Source organism: Bubalus kerabau, chromosome 14, assembly GCF_029407905.1.
Source record: "Bubalus kerabau isolate K-KA32 ecotype Philippines breed swamp buffalo chromosome 14, PCC_UOA_SB_1v2, whole genome shotgun sequence".
Classification (NCBI taxonomy): Eukaryota; Metazoa; Chordata; class Mammalia; order Artiodactyla; family Bovidae; genus Bubalus; species Bubalus kerabau.
The window spans coordinates 18,426,671-18,447,886 of NC_073637.1; the positions used below are offsets into that span (position 1 = coordinate 18,426,671).

The window sequence follows — 21,216 nt, forward strand, 5'->3', positions numbered from 1 at the left end:
GGATTTCTTTGGAAGGAATGATGCTAAAGCTGAAACTCCAGTACTTTGGCCACCTCATGCGAAGAGTTGACTCATTGGAAAAGACTCTGATGCTGGGAGGGATTGGGGGCAAGAGGAGAAGGGGATGACAGAGGATGAGATGGCTGGATGGCATCACTGACTCGATGGATGTGAGTCTCAGTGAACTCTGGGAGTTGGTGATGAACAGGGAGGCCTGGCGTGCTGTGATTCATGGGGTTGCAAAGAGTTGGACACGACTGAGCGACTGATCTGATCTGATCTGATATTAACTTTTAAAAGTAAGATGTAGAAGGGTACTTTTAGAATGTTACCATTTGTGGAAGAAAACAAAAACCAGAATTAATACATAATAATAGTGATACTTAATAATTAATACTTTAAACATATATGCTTAATGGGCACTAAGAAATTCCTGCAAGGATATAAAAGAAACAGAAAACATGTTACTTCTGGGTAGGGAAATCAGAAGGGAAATTTAAGGTGAGAATGGAAGGGAAGGGTACTTTCTATTATATACCTTTTCCCTCTCTTTTGGATTTGTACGATATTCATGTACCAGCTATTTTAACACCCTACAACATGACTGAGTCTTGAAACCATGATGCTCAGTGAAAGAAGCCAGTCCCCAAAGGCCACACGGTATCTTATTTCATGTATGTGAAATATCCAGAATAGGCAAATCCACGAAGACAAAAAAAAAAATAGTAGATTAGTGGCTGCCTGGGGTGGAGGGAGGGGAAGTGGAGAGTGACAGCTGAGGGGTGCAGGGATCCTTCTGGGAGTAAGGAAAATTTTCTGAAATTGACACACAACGCTGACTAAATTAAAAGCCATCAGACTGTATACTTGAAAAGGGTGAATTAAGTATTATTTGAATTCCATCTCAAGAAAGCTACTGAGAGGCTTCCCTGCTGGCTCAGTGGTAAAGAATCTGCCTGCCAATGCAGGAGACTTGGGTTCAATCCCTGCACTGGGAAGATAACCTGGAGAAGGAAACAGCAACCCACTCCAGTATTCTTGTCTGGAGAAGTCCATGGACAGAGGACCCTGGCAGGCTACAGTTCATGGGGTCATAAAAGTCGAACACAACTTAGTGACTAAACAACAACTATTAAAAATCAAACTGAGGAAAACCACAGAGTTTGTCTTTACTTCCACTGCTAATGAGCCCTTCTTCTGAAAGACACAATCATTTGTAAAAGCCATGGTAATACCCACAATCAGCTACAGTCAGTTCTACTGACCTGGGAGCCATTTTATATCATGTAATTGCTTCCCTGTCAAGATTCTCATAGATGCCTTCTTTCTCTTATTTTCAGAATCAACTACAAATTCTACTTTAGTCCCTTGCATTTCTTGAAAGTTCCCTCTTTCCACACAGCATTTATCAGTAATTTATTCAGTTCTCTCACACACGCTAAGGATAAAGAAAAGCGAATCTGACCTCAGAGAAAAGTAAAAGCACAGAGAGACAATGGTAACAGTTTTCTGATAAAATCAACCGTTCTGAAGAAAAATCTTGCAAGGGAAGCTACCCATCAGTTAGAAGTGACAGCACTCCTACTCACACAAGCTGAAGACGAAAAGGAACCTTCTGGTCTGTGTAACTGGCAAGTTCAAAGGCTGGGGCTGGCTTGAAGCACAGGAAGATGCAGGCACTCAGAAATGCCCCGCGGCGCCTGCTCTGCGGGGCTGCAGTGAGCAGGCAGTCAGCACGCCCTCAGCTGCCCCAAACTCCCAGGCCCCTGGCCCAAGAGTCCTGAAGGAGCAAGAACTTCTCTCTCTGAATGCCAACACAGCAACTCCAGAGAACCCTGGGACAGGTCACTCTCAAGACTTGTCCAGAGGTGGGGTCCACGCCTGGTCCAGCTTAGGCAACATGCCTTTATTTATGGCCATGGGGACTCTATGAAATATGTGAAGAAGTTTCTCAAAGGGCACTGTAGGAGTGGTAGGTAGAAAAAAACAAGTGTCCTCTACTTCCTCCAGCAAGTCATGACAATGGCCACTGGATATGTTGACAAAACCTTGCTCACTACACTGGTTAGAAGTAGGGGGTTTTCAATTTCAGGCAAGGTGGCCGGGAAGGTCAAACTTAACACACACACATTGTCTGACTGGTCTGCACCACATAATTTTGAATACCAGATTGGCAACCTGCTCACTAATTGGCAAGGGAAAAAAAACCTCCAGAGATGCAATTTATAAATCAGATCACAATCCTTGGTTCCCTCTGAATGTTTCTGCTCAAGGCAAGTATTTCTCGGGTCCAATTTGCCAAAACTTATCTTCTTTATTGTAGTCATGTACTTTTAAAATGACCATCTGAAACACAACAAAGTCATCCAAGTATAGGGTCTATATTGAACTCTAAATTATAAACATAATTTAGGCTGTATTTGTATTCCTCTTACCAGAGCTGATTCACTTTCTCTCACCATCTTCCAGGTCAGCTGAACCAGCTGGGTACGTGGTATTTCCTGAGACTGATTCTCGAGGAAATGACTGCAAGTGTCCCTCCAAAGCACAAGGCAGGGGATGTGAATGGAAGTTTCTTAGTAAGCAGAAAACACACCTAAGAGCAAAAGCTTGCACAGCCCTATTATAAGAAATGTGCTGCTTTTTACAACAGAACCACGGAGTATGTGAATGAGAACTATCTCTGTATGCTGCTTTAATGCCAAACATCTTTTATTTGGAATTAGACAATGAAAGCCAAAGTTCCAAACACATCTTCAAGAAGGAAGACTGATCAATGCATTTTGAAGCAAGTTCCTGTCTACAGCTGAGACCGTCTTGGGTATCCCAGATTATCAAGAGGGACACAAAATCTCCAAAACAAAATTAATTTAAGTCAATTTTATTCAAAAACATATAAATAGGCCAAAGAACAATTAAGCCTAAGAGGGCTGCAAACTTTTCTAAGAACATAATGGTCCCAAAAGACTAACATTTATTGCTGATTCAGCTCACAGTGGCAGCCCTCTTCAAGCAGTAGCACAGTTACTAGCAAACATTTTATGGGCATCTTTTACGGGCATCAGAGATTCACAAAGCAATGGGCCATGGCCCTGCCCTCAAGGAGCTTACAGTGGAGCTGGAGAGACGTGATACATCCAAAAGAGGCACGAAGTCCACGTATCAATATCATAACAAAAAGCAATTACTGGCGTAAGTCTTCACAGGTTTTAACAAATGAACAGTAGGAATATCTGAGCAACTACATCAAGTTTCAACCTGACATATCAAAAAAATGGTTTCTATTTATCCTTTTCAATTCAACTGAATTAAAAGGGGAAAGCATAATTCCAAGCCAAATGCACCATAATGTTTGCTGTCTCAGATGAAGGGGTAGATTGCTCAGGTTCTAGGGTTTCTCTGCGGCACCACATCCAGAGGTCAAGTTCAGTAGTTCTGGCTGCTAAACCGATGTACAAACTCAGGCAGCGAGTAGACGGCTCCCCATCCGACCTCAGGATCCATGCTGATAAAATCATTCAGGTTCATCTTGGAATCTAAAAAAATACATGAAAGAAATGTCCACTGCAGGCACAATTCTGGTTTAACAGCCCCAAAGACCAAAAGTAGGGAAAATTATTCAAAGGTTTCATAAGGGATCAATATCATTCTGTGGTATTCTTGTCTCAAATGTATAACCTCAATTGAATCATGAAAAACATCACACAAACCCAAACTGAGGGACACCATACACAGTCACTGATCAGTATCTTTCGAAAGGGTTGCTATTTAGTTGCTAAGTTGTGTTTGACTCTTTTGTGATCCCATGGACTTTGGCCCACCAGGCTTTTCTGTCCATGGGACTTCCCAGGCAAGAATACTGGAGTGGGTTGCCATATCACGAGGGGATCTTTCCAACCCAGCAATCAAACCCACATCTTCTGCACTGGACGAAAGATTCTTTACCGCTGAGCCACCAGGGAAGCCCCTTCAAAAGGACAAAAGTGTAAAAGTAAAGGAAAAAAGAAATTGTCACAGATGAAGGAGCGTGAGGAGACATGACAATTACACGTAATATCCTGGGTTAGATCCTGGACCAGAAAAAAGAAATTGGGGTAAAAATCACAAACTATAAATAAGGTCTGCAAGTGAACAGTACTGTGCTGATATTTCTGCACTGATTTATTGTTTTCTTGCTTTAGATAATAATGCCATGGTTTTCTCAGATACCCTAGAATTTGAGTAAAAAGTACAAAGGAACTTTCTGTGCTGTTTTACCCAACTCTCTAGCAATCTGAAGCTATGTCAAAATAAAAAGTTAGATGAAACACGCACAAATAAACTGCTGATCTACTGGATACAATGGCCAATTTATAGGAAATTCAGAAGATACAAGAGATATAATCCACAAAACCAGACCTTTCTCCCAGATTCATTGCTTCAACAAATAAATTACAAGGAAAAAAAGAGCTGGACTAGGAATCTCTACATATTAAAAAAGACTCCACAGAGACATAACAACCAAGCACAAGGTAGGGATTTTATCTGGATAATTCAAATAAATGTACTATAGGAAAAAGATTACAACTTTATGAGATAACTGTGAATCTAAACACTGACTAGAGAGATAAATGCTGATTTTAAAGAACTGTTAATTTTTTTAGCTGTAATAATGACACTGTAGTCATACTTTAAATAAACTAATCCTTACATTTTAGAGATTCATACTGAAATATTTAGAGTTGAAAGTACCTAATATCTGGAATTCACTTCAACATAATACAAGAGGGGGGAAAATGGATGGGCTATCAGCTATGAGCTGATAACTGTTGAAAGTCTCATTTTCCGTCTAGTTTTGTATATGACTTAAATTTTCCATACATTTGTTAAAAGTGTGTACACATTTCTTCTCGTCCTCATCAAGGAATAGTTATAGAACTGTACTCCTATCAAAAACCGTCAGGAAAGAGGACAGAGTATATTCAGCAACTCTTTCCACAAGCCAGACAATGGGCAACACGACTGACTGCTAAGAAAGCACAGACAAGGGAGGGAGCCTGAAGACCCTCCAGTTCACTGCCCAGGGAGCATGTCCAGACCACAGCACAGGAGCAACACGAACAGCACAGGGGTTCTGCCCGTGGGAAGACAGAGACCTGAGTCCAGCAGGGCACAGTGGCTACGTGTTGGGGACAGACTGCGGAAGAGGACGGAGCTACGCAGACAGTGCTCTAGATTTCTGCAGAGGCGACTCACCCTCTACCCCCAAGTCTGCCTAAGAACTGAACTCATGAAGGCAGGAAAGAAGCCCAGAAAGCAGCTGGTCTAAAAACTCCCAGAACTTCCATAGTCCCCACCAGCCAAGGGGGAGAGAATTCATAACACATGGGCATTTAGCAGAATCCTCAAAAGGGTTACACCTGAGTAGCGGGGCTAAATGAGCACAGGGTGAAAGGCTGCTGACAATCTGCACTGTATGTTCAGTTGCTTCAGTTGTGTCCAACTCTGTGCGACCCCACGGACCGTAGCCCACCAGGCTCCTCTCTCCACGGGATTCTCCAGGCAAGAATACTGGAGTGGGTTGCCATTTCCTCCTCCAGGGGATCTTCTTGACTCAGGGATCGAACCCGCGCCTCTTATGTCTCCTGCATTGGCAGGCGGGTTCTTTACTATTAGTGCCGCCTGGGAAGCCCATACTGAAAGAGCAAGCCCTGAAAGGACCCACCTGACCCCTGTAATTTAACTGTACACTAGAACCGAATCCAATATTGTTTTTAAAAGTACCTCAAGATCTAACAACTAACAATGTAAAATTCACAAAGTCCAGCACCCAACCAAATAACATGAATCACACAAAGAAACAGGAAAACACGACTCAACATCAGGACAAAATCCATCAACGAAAACAGACTGAAATGACAGAGATAACGCAACCAGCAGACAAGGATCAGCTATTATGAACACACTCTGTATATTCAAAAGGGTAGAGGAAAACGTGGGCACAACAGAGAGAAATGGGAGATATTAAATCAGCCCCAAGTGGAATTTTTAGAGATAAAAAAATAAAATATGTAAAATGGAAAAAAAATGCACTGGATGGGATTAACAGCAAATTAATGCAGCAGATAAGATGAATGAATTTACAGACAAAATAATTATTCAAAATGAAACACATACAGAAAAAGTCTGAAAAAAAGTGATCATTGACTTAATAGAATAAGAACAAGGCATCTAACATATGCGTAGGTGAAGGACAAGAATTTGTTTTAAACGGGAGGGATAGAGGTGGTGGTCAAAGGAAACATTTGAAAAAATAATAGCCAAATGCTTCCAAATTTGATGAAAACTATAAATCTACCAATCTAAGAATCTGAACAAACCTCGTGTGGACTAAATCTAAAGAAAACTACAGTCCATCATAATCAAATTGCTGAAAATGGGAAATAAAGAGAAAAAAAACCTTAAAAAGCAGCCGGGGGTGGGGGGGAGATACACTACATTTACAGAAACAAATATAAGAACAGCATGCTCCTTGATCAAAAACTAAGCAAGCAGAAAACAAGAGAGAGACACCTTTAAAAAACGGAAAGAAAAAACATGTAAAACTAGTGTATATTATCTAACAAATAAATCTTTTCAAAAATGAAGGTAAACACTTGGAATACAGAACACTAGAAAGAGTCTTACAACAAAAAAGCTAGATAATCAGCAAAACCAGGACTTCTGTTGACGTGATCAGACAGCCAAGGATGCAGGATGAACAAGTAATCCAAAATAAAGGAAAGACAGGCGCCTCCCAGGAAAGAAGGGTAAAAGTTCTTGCTTACCTGGGGTAGATGTACTTACCTGACTTACTCCATGTAAGTTAGCTAAAGTCTTTACCAAATGGCTAAAGGAAACCTCAAGTTCTGAAATACAGTGGTATTCATTTTCTAGGACTTTTTAATGCAATTAAATAAAAAATGATTATTATCTGCAGGCATTCAACACCTACCAGCATTTAAAAATAAAATTAAAAAAATTTTAAAGAGCAATATATAACGAATCAGCATTTGTCTGTATCTCCCGAAGAAGCACTATAACATTTCTATTTACATATAACACTGGTGCTCCAGCTAGGCTCACATTAGCCAGTGTCACTCTAACACACCGTTTGAGAATAGGAAAACGAAAGGACAGAGGCAGCAAAGGGCTCAGAAAGAGAAAGGGACAGTCATGGTGTACCCTATGGTTCAGTCCACGACTTGAGAAAGGTCCTTAAAAACTGAGCCATTAAAGGCTGGTGCTGGAACTGAGCTTTAGGGCAAGGGTGCAAGACTGTGAATCTTGGTTTCAGTCTTATCAGAGATGGGCAAAAAAAAGGAGGGGGTAGTTTCCTTCATTTAAAATACACTAAACGCGGAATTAAAAAGAGTGGGCCTGCAGACTCATGACCACCAAAATTATTAAATGTTGGAGCCAAAATATAATGTGCAATGAATGAAATGTGATAAATTTTAGCCCCTAAGGGCCAATTCCATAACTAAATTCCATAACCCTAACCCTAACCCTAACCAAGTAAAGCTGCTATGAAAGTATCTAAAACAGGCATTAATTGCAAGTTTGATGTCTTCTTGAACCTTTTCTTCTTTTTTAACTTTTTTTAAAAAAATAAGGCAATATTAATTAGCTAAAAGTAATCCCCCCTTATCCTAACTTCAAATACATTCCTTTGATAAATGGGGCTTCCCTGGTGGCTCAGCTGGTAAAGAATCCACCTGCAGTGCAGACCTGGGTTCAATCCCTAGGTTGGGAAGATCCCCTGGAGAAGGGAATAGCTACCCACTCCAATATTCTGGCCTGGAGAATTCCACAGACTGTGTAGTCCATTGGGTTGCAAAGAGTTAGACATGACTGAGCTAAAAGTAATTCCCCCTTATCCTAGCTTTGAACACATTCCTTTGATAAATAGGGCTTCCCTGGTAGCTCAGATGGTAGAGAGTCCACCTGCAATGCAGGAGACCCTAGTTCCATTCCTGGGTCAGTTCAATTGACAAATACAGGGACTGAATTAATGGATTGACCACACAAGAAAACATGGCCACATGGTTAAATTACTACATGAGAAACCGGTATGTTTACCCCACACTTCAGAGCAGATTCCTTTGAGTTCCAACCTCAAGTTCAGGAGGCCCCCAGTGAGCTAGTTACACAGGGGCAAAAAGAGACATTCCCTTCCCTGCTCTGGAGTACAGGGAGGTAACAGACCCTGCCACCCTCCAGCTGTGCCCCAGGGGGCAGGCAGAGGGCTGGACCTTCATGGACTCCAGTGTTCATGTCTGCCAAGTGAAGAGGAGATGAACGTAAGATAGGAGGGGGCTGGCACAAACAGCACCCCCTGGGAAGCAGTCACCAAAACCCAAAGGAACAAGTCAAAGAGGACAGGGGCTGACAAGGTTTATTGAAGGCTTACGACATGTCAGCTCCTATGTCAGTGCTCCTATGTGGAAGAGACACAGGGAGCCACCAGGCACTGTCCAGACCATACCCAGTAAGGTGTGTGAGATGAAAGCAAGACCCACGAAGCCCTCTCTTGACCTAAGCTAGCCCAGTTCTGGTGCTGAGCCTGGGAACCAGGTTGGTGGACCCAAAGCAATGCCAATATGAACTTTAAAAATCATCAGAGCTTTCCACAGAGAGCCTCAAACATCAGAGATGGAATCCTCCTTCAAATATACCAAATACACTTTTTACTTTCTTCCCTGCTGAACTCTGAACTCTAATGTCCAATTCTTCTGGCCTCCTTTACAGCCTGCAGAGCATCTTGACTCAGACAGCATCATCCTCATCAGAGGATGCTAAGTTTTTACTAATTAATGGCAACCTTGTGAATTACTTTCCACCATAAATTCACCCAGGTGAATGCCAGACACAGTAATATGGTGAAGAACCCTTGATCTACTTAAGTCTAGAGAAATTATTAACTGGACTGATGCCTAAAAGCACATAAATGAGATGAGTGGGACAATAAAACCAGCCAGCTCTCACTGCCTTTCTAATGCAGATTTTATTACAGAGATTTCACAGGTCTCAAAGAGGCACCAGGGGATTCCCTTTACCATAACATGAAACCCCACCACGGGGAGGCTCTACAAGTCCCGTGGTGAAGTGGCACAAACACACAGTTCTTCCAAGGCTGGTGGACCAGAGGCAGGGACAGCCGATATTCCAGCAACAGGGTTGTGGTTTGGCTCCCTGAAGCCTTTCCTCTCCCATGAAATCTTCCAATCCTGCTCTATGAGCCTCCGTTTGAGTCTGATAAATACACACAACTACACTCCCTCTCACCTCCTAACCACTCTGGGAGTCTTACCCAAACGACAGTGCTCTTTCTATCCTTGGTTAAGGGAACTCGCTCACCGGCACACTGATGGGAAACCCTCTGAGAGGATGTCCCTTGCTCACCTCCAGTCTCGATGCAGGGATACGATGGGGGAGGCTCTCTCCAGTTCCCACTGGAGTCTTTCATGTGAGATCGGTCAGAAGCAAAGTTCTTCAGATATGAGTCTGCACGGATCACTCTAAATTTCCTGCATGTAAACCAACACTCATTTATGTAACAGTTGAAATTCTAACTTGATTCTTATAGAGACTCATTTTCTATGACATGCACAAAACTAGACTGACATTTTTGTACTATTAGTAACAGGCAGATAGTTTAATCGCTAAGTCGTGTCCGACTCTTGCGACCCCATGGGCTGTAGCCCACCAGGTTCCTCTGTCCATGGAATTCTCCAGGCAAGAATACTGGAGTCAGCTGTCATTTCCTTCTCCACTATTAGTGATACACAAACAGATATGTGGCTTTAACACCTGTTAAAGATGCCGTGAGAAATGATCAGCTGACATTCCAAACTACAAAGGCATGGAAATCTATCCAGCTGCCTTTACTTAGTCAATGAATATATCAGGGGCCAAGGGCATAATTTTCAGGTGTTGATATCATGAAAGTGTTAGTCACTAGTCGTGTTGGACAGTTTGTGACCCCATGGACTATAGCCCGCCAGGCTCCTCTGTCCATGGGATTCTCCAGATAAGAATACTGGAGTGGGTCGCCATTGCCTTCTCCAGGGGATCTTCCTGACCTAGGAATTGAACCTGGGTCTCCTGCATTGTGGGAAGATTCTTTACCATCTAACTACCAGGGAAGTCTATCATACTCCTCTCAATGTTGCCGTCATATGGCATCCAGCTCCCCCAACCCACACCACCCCACCACCCACACACCCAAAAATAAGAGTATGAAAGACATTCCGAAACTGACTTGAAGAAAACGTTTTGGATCTCATCACACAAAGTTTTAAAGACTGCCAGCCTTTCGTACGACGGACAACCTTTAAAACTTCAAAATATTTTGAATCTTCTGTGTAGTACATGACTCTCAAATATCAACTCAATGGTGAAGCCAAGACAAGCAATCTTTACAAAACCAACACAGAAACAAACACGCAAACAAAGTAACTTATAATTGTCAAAGTCTAACTTCAGAAAAGTAGGTAAATCCACTCTGAATTTCCTCACCTTCTGAACTGTGGGTGGATGTCCTCATCAGACTTAAAGGCATCTTCCACGTATGTGTCAAAGGGGCAGGGGAACGGCAGGACAGTGTCAAGGTCATAAATGAAGCTCTGTCCTCCGCTTGAAACATGAAGCAAGACAACGTGGTAATCCTAGAAGTAAAAGTTGCTGAAGTTAACCAGGTTACCTTATGATGGAGTATTCCAAGGTTATAGTAATAATGCCTATCTACCAGCAAAAACATATACAAGGCTAATACAGCCCTCCTTAAAATAACAAAGCAAACACAAAACCCTGAAAACAGACCAGATGTCCAGTGACAGAGAACAGTTACATAAACAGTGGAAATGTTCATGTACGTTAACTGTATACCTTCAACCCAGCAATTTTACCATTAGGAATTCATCTTAGAGAAACACTGCCATATGCAAGTAAAGGTATATATTCAAAGAAAATCTCTGCAGTGCTGTTTTTAACTGTGAAGATTCAGAAACAATCAGAAGTCCATCAAGAGGGGAAAGGCAGCCACGAAGCAGCCATAAGATGGGGTACTGTGCAGTTGCTAAAAAGAATTAGGTAAACTTTTGTGCAAATTGGATTAACTCTGTTACACCACTGGATGGAAAAAGTAAATTGCAGATTATGTATTATACATTATTTTTTAAATTGATGTGTATATAAAGACAGACGTGTGTGTTCAGAAGTACATATGCATGCATATGAGTACAGAGAAAAAGTCTGTAAGGATATCCTCCAAACCCTTAACAAAGCGAAACGGCCTGAGGTCAGCCTGGAGAGGGAAAGAAGGACTTTAAAATGTTGTTGGGACTTCTCTGGTGGTCCAGTGACTAAGACTCCGAGCTCCCAATGCAGAGGGCCTGGGTTCAATCCCTGGTCAGGGAACTGGATCCCACAGGCCACAACTGAGAGTTCTCATGCTGCAACGAAGATGAAATATCCCTCATGCTACAACTAAGATCCAGCACAGCTAAAGAAATAAATTTTTTAAAATGTTGTTGCTACTGATTTTCAATCAGCCATGCCCTAACCTGTAGCCATTAAGGAAAAAGGACACAGAGAGCTTCTCCCGCACAGCTGGGTCCCAGCATGCATGTGAATGCTCACTCTCACCCCCAGACACGGGGTACTGCCTAAGCCAGCTAAGAGCTAGAACGGATGTCAGGAAAATTTATCAATGGACTTGAGGGCAGTCTGATGCTTAGAGTGCCTCGGAAGAAACACGCTCACACAGAGAACGGCATTGTGAGATTAAAAAATCCAATCACATTAGTACAATGTTAGAATACCATACGTTTCTAGTACTTCAGAGCTTACAAAGCACCTTCTCAAATGATGTATCATTTGACCCTGTGAGATAGGGAGAAGACAATTAATTGAGACTGGAAACGCTGCACCATCAGAGCCCAGAGTGCTTCCTTTGGCTCCAATTCAATCTTAGGAAAGCAGAAACAGCATCAGAAATGAACGCTTCTCCCCTGTCCACCCCTTAATGCATCCAGCCCTCCCCTATAACAGTCCTCGATTTCGGCCCCCTGGGCTTCTTCACGTTATTCCACTCCACCTGCGCTGTGTCTCCACCGCTCTCCCCCAATTCATCACTGCAGCTCCGGCTCCAATGCTTTCCCCACCCAGGAGTCCATCTTTGGTCTTCCGCCATCCCTGCCAGCAGTAGTCTCTGCCATATCCCAAATCGGGTTCTCTCCTGACATCTACTTCATGTTATGTTTTTTTTTTTTTCAAATACATACTCCCAATTACTTGTGGGAACCTGTGTTACTAAAATACAGATACAGAGAGGAGAAAGATAGGTCCAAATGTTCAAGAAGTTCCTGGAGAAGCGAGTGGGACGCCCAAGTCAGTGGTGGCAGAGGAGTGAGAGGGTGAGGGAAGACAGGAGGAGGGAGAGCCTGCAGGTTAGGGCACGCGAGGCGGGATCACCCGGTTCAACCTCAGCCCTGCCACCACCGGCCTCCGTTTCCTCTTCTGTAAAATGGGGATAACTGTAGTGTTTGAAAGTGAAAGCTGTTCAGTCGTTGTGTCCAACTCTTTGAGACTCCATGGACTGTAGCCCTCCAGGCTCTTCTGTCCATAGGGATTCTCCAGGCCAGAATACTGGAGTGGGTAGCTGTTCCCTTTTCCAGGGGATCTTCCCAACCAAGGGATCGAACTGGGGTCTCTTGCATTGCAGGCGGATTGTTTACCAGCTGAGCCACGAGAGAAGCCCAACTGTAGTGTTTACCTCATAGTATTCCTCACAGTTACTAAGAGAATTAAAGAGATTATTACGTAAATACTCAGCCTTCTTAAAAACCAACCAAAGTGGCGGGGGGCCCCCACAAGGGGGACGGCGACCCAACTAATAAGGGGAGTTTCACTGAGGAAAGGCTGCATCTTGCCTAAAGGGAAGAACATTCCAGAAAGAGGACACAGCTTGTGGAATGGCATAAACAGAGACTTCCTGGGTAGTCCAGTGCTTAGGACTCTGCTCTTCTACCACAGGGATCACAGGTTTGATCCCTGGTTGGGGAACTAAGATCCTACATGCTGCACAGCACAGCCAAAAAAATTAAAAAAAAAAAAAAAAAAAAAAGGCATAAACAAGGAATAGCCTTCTGGCTAGCTCAGGTCTATGTTCCTACAAAGCAGATGGCCAATGAACTCGAGAAGGAAGGCAGGCTACCTCCACGAGGAGAGGCAGAGACGGGGACCAAGGAGTACAGACTCGAGAAGCAGCTTCACTCTCTGAGCCAGGTGAAGAGAGCTTGTCCAAATGCCTGGGAAAGACACCGCAGGCTAGAGGCAGAAGCGCCCACTTAGAAAGTGACCTCTTCCTCAGGGTTGGTCTCCACCGACTGAGGGAGGCTCACCCATCACCTACAACAGAATAGCAGGGAGGCACAAACCAACTACCAGAGGTGTATTCCACACAGGAAGTCTGCAGGGAGACTTCCTGAAACAGGATCCTCCACCGGGAGCTGCCATGAGCTGCTGTGTAAGGAGGGCACGACCACAGGTCCTTTCCCTGAAAATTCCCTGAAGACCGGAAGCTGAGCACTTCAGCAATGGGCATGATGCTAGGGCAGATGGACAGTCCACAGCTGGGGTTCTATCGCTCTGTTAACAAAAATCGCTAACACGTTTAGAGCACTGGTGCAGATACCAGGGTAATGCTTCAGAAATGCATCATCTCCCTGAGGCCCCGGTGACCAGAGGAGGACACCAAGGAAAGACGGTAACTAAGCCGTCCAGCTCACACAGCCCAGCAGAAGAGGGACTCGGGCTTAGAAGCCAATTCAAATGATGCCTTATCCTAAATATGCATTGGAAACTTGATGTTTGTTACATTATCATGAATGGAGTTTTTCTTTTATCTCCATGTTTCTTAGCACAAACAATTCCATTCTTCAAGCACCAGGTTAAGGTGACATATGGATGTGTGCTAGAAAGGATCCCCATCTGCCACCTATCAGCCAGGTGACCCCGAGGTAGTCACTTTGCCTTTCTGGGCTTGTTTCTTCACCTGAAAAATGAAGGGGTTGGAACAGATCTTTGTTTTTCAAATGCCAGTCATGCTAAGAAGTTTGCTCAGAACACAAATTCCTGAACCTTTAGATCAACTAGATTAGAAACCTTTTTTTTTTTTTTTTTTTGGCCACATCAGGCAACAAGCAGGATCTTAATTCCCCGACCAGGGATTGAACCTAGGCTCCTGGCAGTGAAAGCCCTGAGTCCTAAACACTGGAATTCCCAGAAACCTGTATTTTTCACAGTCTCTGGATAACTCTACTGTGCAGATGGACTAGATGCTGCTGAAGTTCCTTCCAGTGCTAAATAGACAAGAGTCTAGACAACAATTATATCTGCTACATTAGCCATTTAAAATCACTTCTATAATAATTTCAAAATTAAAAGAAAACATGCTTGTCAGTGCTTCTGCCTTAGACCAAATAACATCTTTCGTCCAAAGGTCAAATTATTAATAACTATCATAGTCTTTCTCTACTGCCCCATCATTTCTGCTTTACCAAAACACAAAGACTGCTCCTGGATTACAAGTACTGCTGTATCAGAGGCTGTCTGTGCGGACCATCTTACCCAGATGACAGGTCCATCTCCGGGTCTTGCCTGCTGCTTCCAGATAGGTATCTACAAATACAACACACTTCCTGAGTCACAACTTTACAGAGCAAACACCATTCAATTCTTTTAGGCAATACACACATGGAAAATCAAATATTTCAAAACAACAAACAAGTTAGGTGGAAGAATGAACAGATAAGAAGAAATCCAAATCTTTCCAAGGGTCCTTAATGATGAAGGAGCAATAATTCATTGTTAAGATGTTCTCTGGAGAGTAGAAAGAGACCCAAACTAGGGAGCGGAAGTCCTGGCAGGTTCACCTCTTGCTCTCCCACTTAATTATTCATGGGGCCTTCCCAAGTCTCTATTTCCTCATCTACAAAATGGAAACAGCTGTCGGGACCCTGACTACTTCACAAGGTATCCACTGGGATCAAACAACATGATGCTCACAAAAGTGCTTTACAAAATACGAAGAGCTTACTTTTTTTTTTTAATACTTTATAGAAGTTTACTGGAGTTCCATAAAACGCAGGAAAGAAACTTTTCCTTCAAACCTGAGCGTATGTGCTTCTAATCTAAGCGTTTTAAAAAGCTCTAACTTAACACCTAAAGAAAGGGAACTGAATTTGCATAAACATACCATCACATATTTCCCTACCTGCAAGTTAGGAACTAAACTCTTAACTACATCCTTGTAGGAAAAAAAAATCTGATTCAAAAACAAACTTTGAACTGTTGCCATATTTTATAAAGCACATTTTAGAACAAGCTAAACCCATCCTCTATTTAGCTTCGAATGTCATCCTGAATTTGTGTTCTTTCTGCAATCACTCCCCAACTTACCATCTTCCTCTCATTAGATATGAAGACAGCATAACACTCTTCTAAAGGATACTGGTCGTGGTTTTTGATGTATTCGCAGAGCTTCCAAATATTTTCTTCACTGGAATAAAATAATTGTTTAAGCAATATAATTAAGAGAGAACACTCAGTTCTTAAGTGAACACTCAGTTCACTCAAATTTGAACAAAAGACCGATTATTACATTAAAAAAAAAGTTGGTAGAGACCTTAAACACCACCTCCTCCAAAAACTGGCTAACAATTGTACCTCCTCTGAAACATCCCCAGCAACAGCTGTTACCAACCTGAACTGTGCGTGGACCCCTCTGCAGACACAGAGCTCACTGCCTCCGTTAGCAGTGTTAACACAGAGGCATTCTAACTGTTCAAATGCTCCATCAATATTCTAAAAGTTCTGAGTCCAGGGACTTGAATTCCAGTTCAGCCACTTACAAGGTAGTAAGTTTTAGACACCTTGACCTGAGTGTCTGCTTTTCTCTTCTGTGAAGTGGGCATAATCATATCATCAATACTCAATACATCTTGACATTGGTTGGCTGCTCCCCTTTGGAAATGGCAGGATGGGTATTGTGATGGGTATTGTGTAGGAGGGCTCCTGACTGGAAAAGATCAGGACGGTTATGGGATATGTCCAGGAATTCTTCTGGAGGGAGCCTCTTGTGAATGCTATTCCCCAAGCCCCTCTGGTATGGAGGAGGTCCTGACTTTTAGAAAGCTCTTCCTCATGCTGAACTGAAATCCATCTTTCTTATACTACTGCCCTAGATGAATCTCTCTTTTATATGAGAGGCCTTCAGCTATTATGAAGCAATGATAAGAACCACCGAAGTAAAGCAATGCCCAGTGCATCAAACCAAGCCATGCCGGCAGACTCCAGCATGGGCAAGCCCCAGCACTCCTGGCAGTATTCACAGCTCAAGCTTTGGGTTCCTGTCTTCTTCTAATGGGGCACACAGCACCTTTGCTCAAAACGAGCTACGCCAATATTCCGCTCACACAAGTGACTCAATTTGTCAAAACCTGAATCCCAGCCACCTACACCATGAGACCTGGAAACGGCACTGAGGACAGGCACAATTCTGTGAAGAGACACACACTTCACTCAGCCTTGCCCATGTCCACCTGTCTCAACACTTCATGCAACCAGACTTAAAGCACCGAAGTTAAGTGTCTATATTTTTCTCCCATGATTTTGTTTTCCCCTAGAATATCTAAGAAGTCTTACGGTGGGAAAAAAATGGTGGCCGAGATACCAACAGGAAAACGCTAATAATTCTATGGGATGTGCAGCACAGAGTAATAACATGTGAACTGTTTCAATATGACATATAACATGTAGTAGCTAAAATTTTTTTTAACCTGGATGTTCTCAGACAGAGTTTTGAGAAGACACTTGTCTTTCCAACCTAGAGACATTCAGGAGCACTGACTATCAACAACAGCCAGTGATGTACAAATCACTGTGCTAAGAGCTTGGAGTTTAGAATGATAAATCAGAGTCGCAGACGAGGAGAGGAGCCACACATATACATAAATAATCGAGCACCGCAGGAGACCATAAAAGATGCATAGAGCAAGTACAGAGGAGGGAGTCATTCATTTTGAGGGATACAGGATGATGGAGGAAATAGGTCAGCGGGTTCTCCTTGTGTGTTTCCCTTTCCCCTCCCAAGAATGGACAGAGTTAACCCCACAAGTCCTTGAATCCATAAATACCATGAGCACTACTGGTTGGCTAAATACACATGTAGCTTGGACATACTTTGCTTATTACTTTTCAAATGAGTGAATATCACACAGAGAAAAAAATTAAACCTAAGAGTTATTGAATTTGCAGTCCCTTTTAATCAATAATTTGTCTTCAAGAGTACAACTAATATCATGAAGGAGGATCTCATGAAACTTTTCATGCTAATTAAAAAAAAAAAAAGAGGCCCTCATCCTTGGAAATGCTGGGAGTCACCACTGGAATAGAAAGTGCCGCAGATTAGGTGTGAGTCCTGCAACGCATTTAATTGGTTTAAAAAGATGGGGGGGGGGGGTAGTGATAACAGTAACGCCCCAGGCTGTCAGCTGAGGATCCTGGTAGCAGAGACGCTGACAAAACAGTACTAGGACTGGGACTCTGCAGGGGTGGCTGGTGATGAGCTGACAGAGAAGCATGCAGAGGGGGAGGATCCCTGGGACACAAGTGCTTAACAACTATTTGAAAAATCCGAAATGATTACAACAGAATCAAAAACGCTTTGCAGGAGACTTCCCTGGTAGTCCAGTGGCTAAGACTCTGTGCTTCCAAAGCAGAGGGCCTGGGTTTCAGCCCTGGTCAGGGAACTAAATCACACATGCCACAACTAATAAGAGTTCACATGCCGCAACTAAAGACCTGGTGCAGCCAAATAAATAATTTAAAAAAAAAAATGCTTTGCAAACTGCACGAAACACAAATATTGGCTACCACTATTATCATTAAGCTGGGTCTTAAAAGCTAAGTGACATCTGACAGAAACTAACAGAAGTCAAGAGGAGGCATTTATTCCAAGTTCAAAGAATCCGCAGGAGCAAACACAGAAAGGTGCACCAGCCTGATGCGTTGGGACAGGATAGGGCACTTGTTCTCCATCAGAGGTAATTTTGCCCCCCAAGGAACATTTGGCAATAGCTGGTGACATTTGGGGTTTTGACAGATTCGGGGAGGGTGGGCATCTAATGGGTAGAGCCTGCCCTACAAAGAACAGATGCCCAAACAAAGAATCTCCATGCTCAAAATGTCAACAGAGGCAAGGCTGAGAAACCCTTGGGCACAGCAGAGAAGCCAGGTTCACAAAGAGGTCGCAGGAACAGATGGTGACCAGATCTTTAGAGTGCTTGCTATACGCAGGAGATAGACTTTATTGTCTAGGCCTGAGCTCCTGAAATTGGATCAACGAGCCAGACTCAGATTTCTCTACCATGCAGCTCACACACATCCAGGCTCTCTGGGGTTGGACTCTAAGATCTGCATATTCTATAAGCTCCAGGTGATTCTCTGGTACATTCAAATTTAGACTGGCTTTGAGCAGTATGAAGCCAGCCCAAAATTAAAGACTTAATGGGCTATGGGAAAGCTGGGCAGAGATGCCTGTTAGGGAAGGCCAGAACAGGCCCCAGTGGCCAGACCCCAGGAGGGACAGATCTATGGCTGAACAGACCAAGAGGAGACGATCAACTGAACAGATATTCATCTCCTAGTATTCTTCCACTGAATCACTGCACTCCTATTATGTCGGCCTCTCTGTCATTCCTCAAATATTCTCTCCCGCTTCCTTCTAAGAGCTCTGTACCTACAGTCCCCCTGCCTGGAGGCATCTCCTGCCAACATCCACAAAGCTCCTGCCCTCTTTCTTCAGCTCTCTGTTCAAATGTCATTTTTCTCTGTTCAAATGTCATTTTATCAACGTCTTTAAGTATCCTAATAATATGGTTGAGTTACCATCTCTTATCTTGTTCTATTTTTCTCACAGCACTTAACACACCCAAGTGTGGTTAAACTTGTTTTTGTCTGCTTTTCCCCAACAAAAACGTAAGAACTATGAAATCTTATTAGGGAATATGTCTACGTTGTTCACTGCAGTATCTCTAGTGTCTAGGATCCTGCTTCACATCCTCCATAAACATTTACTGAATGAATGAATAAAACAATGAATGGATCTCAGAGACAAGAACTAAGAGGACTGAGGTGAGAGGAGGGGCAGAAATAAAGTGTAGAAGTACCTACCCCAGAGGTTCCAAGTTCAGCACCACTACTTGCTAGATGTGTGAAAGTTAAAGTCACTCAGTCCTGTCTGACTCTTTGCGACCCTACAGTCCATAGGATTCTCCAGGGCAGAATACTGGAGTGGGTAGCCTTTCTCTTCTCCAGGGGATCTTCCCAACTCAGGGATCGAACCCAGGTCTCCTGCATTCCAGGTGGATTCTTTACCACCTGAGCCACGAGGGAAGCCCTTGCTAGATGTGTGACCTTGGGCAAACTAAAGGCCTCCCTGTGGCTTAGTATTTTCATTAATAAAGGAAATGAGAAAAAGGATAATAATAGAACTATCTCCTAAGCCTGAAAGGAAGTACTTGGCACTAGGCCTGACATGCAGTCAGAGCTGAACAAACTCCAGCTCTTTGTAGCACGGATTTCGTGACCAGCTGAAGGAGGAAAGGCAGTTTCAGAGGACCCTGAGGTTTCTTGTGCAGGACTGGAAGTCTCCATTCAAGCAAGGGAATGGTAGGCGTGGGAGTGATAAGGACCAAGATTACGAGTTGTGATTCCACCACAGAAGTGGCCTAGGAAAGGGGTACAGTGTGCGGACTCTGTGTTCCCAACCTGCATTCCTTCACTCTCAAGCTATGTTGTTGTTCACTCACTAAGTCGCTGACTACAGCCAGGCCTCCCTGTCCTTCACAAGTTATGCGGCCGTAGGCAAATTTCTTGCAACCCTCTGTGCTTCGACGTGCTCACCCTTAAAACGGGAGTAACAGTACCTTGCCCCTAATGTAACTGTGGGGAGAAATGAATTCGTTTACTGAAACGTCTGGGAACAATGCTCGGCATATACTGAGTACCATGTGTAAACGTAACCACTATTATAATAACGACGTGGTGGTCTTTAAAGCTCCTAGTTTCTGGTACAACGGGGCCTGAGTTGGAATCCTGGCTGCCTTTAATGAGTGACCATGGGAATGTTATTGCGAAATCTCTTGTGTTTTCATTCTCTTCCAAAATTAAAATGACCTTCACATCAATGCGAAACCACTTTGGGCTTTAATTTAGTACAATAATTTTCAAAGGCTCTCTACCCTCCACCCTCCGCCGCCAACTCCCCTTCCAGGCGCCCTCAAGCACTGAGATCCCCTGAGAAAGGTCCAGGAGAAAAAGGCCAGGCAGAAGTAAACCACCAGCGACTCGACCCTTCCTGGCGGATACCACCCCCCTCCCCCAACACCCTCCGAATGCCCACTCTCCACTCAAGACTCTAGGGCTGCCATTCCGGCTCCCTCCGCCCCTCAAACCGGAAAACCCTCCAGCCAGGCCCAGAGCGCCCCCGGGGAGGGGCCGGGAAGAGGCGGAGCCCGGCTGCGTCTCCACCGTCGAGTGGGCCGGGGAGACGCCGGGGGCTGCCCCCGCGCCCCCTCACCAGTAGCAGCTGTTGTAGACACAGGCGTCCCGCGGGGGGCTGGCCGGCTGGTAGTGGGCGGCTGCGGCGACCGGGGCGTCCCCTTCCATGGCGGGCCTGGGTACGGGCCAGAGGCGTACGGACCGGACCGGCCCCGCTGGCGGGCTTCGGAGGAGGAGCCGGCGCACCACACGCGGCGCTGGTTCGCTGGGCGGACTGGGAGGAGCACGAGGCTGCCGGTGGCGCCCCCGGGGGATGGGGCCTGGGGCAGGGTGGGCGGAGCCCGAGTGGCGGAAAGCGCAAGATTCCGCGCCGAAGCTCGAGATGCGGGTGGCAGGTTCCGGGAGGGTGGAGCTGGGAATGAAGAGTGTTGTCAGTGGCTTGACTCGGGCAGCCCTGGATTGGCTGGGCAGGTTCTGGTGGGCGGGGAGCGGGCGGGGCGAGCGATGCAAAGTCCCGGCGCGGAAAGAGGTGGGCGGAGCTCGAGGCGCTCGGTGGCAGTGGCGTTGAGGGTGGAGTCTGAGAGACAGGGGCGAATCCTGGGTGGGTGAGCGGCGGGAGTTCATAGTGGG

General features: G+C 44.3%; 1 protein-coding gene across 1 annotated transcript; it reads right to left on the minus strand.

The window, feature by feature from the left end:
* Nucleotides 1–2,865: 2,865 nt before the first annotated feature.
* Nucleotides 2,866–20,958, minus strand: NTAQ1 (N-terminal glutamine amidase 1). Its single transcript, XM_055545894.1, has 6 exons — nt 20,666–20,958; nt 15,484–15,583; nt 14,653–14,703; nt 10,540–10,688; nt 9,424–9,548; nt 2,866–3,536 (listed from the first exon to the last, which is right to left on the minus strand). Exons 1-6 carry the CDS (start codon nt 20,752–20,754, stop codon nt 3,427–3,429), a joined length of 624 nt encoding a protein of 207 aa, XP_055401869.1. The 5' UTR covers nt 20,755–20,958; the 3' UTR covers nt 2,866–3,426.
* Between the last annotated feature and the right edge of the window lie 258 nt (nt 20,959–21,216).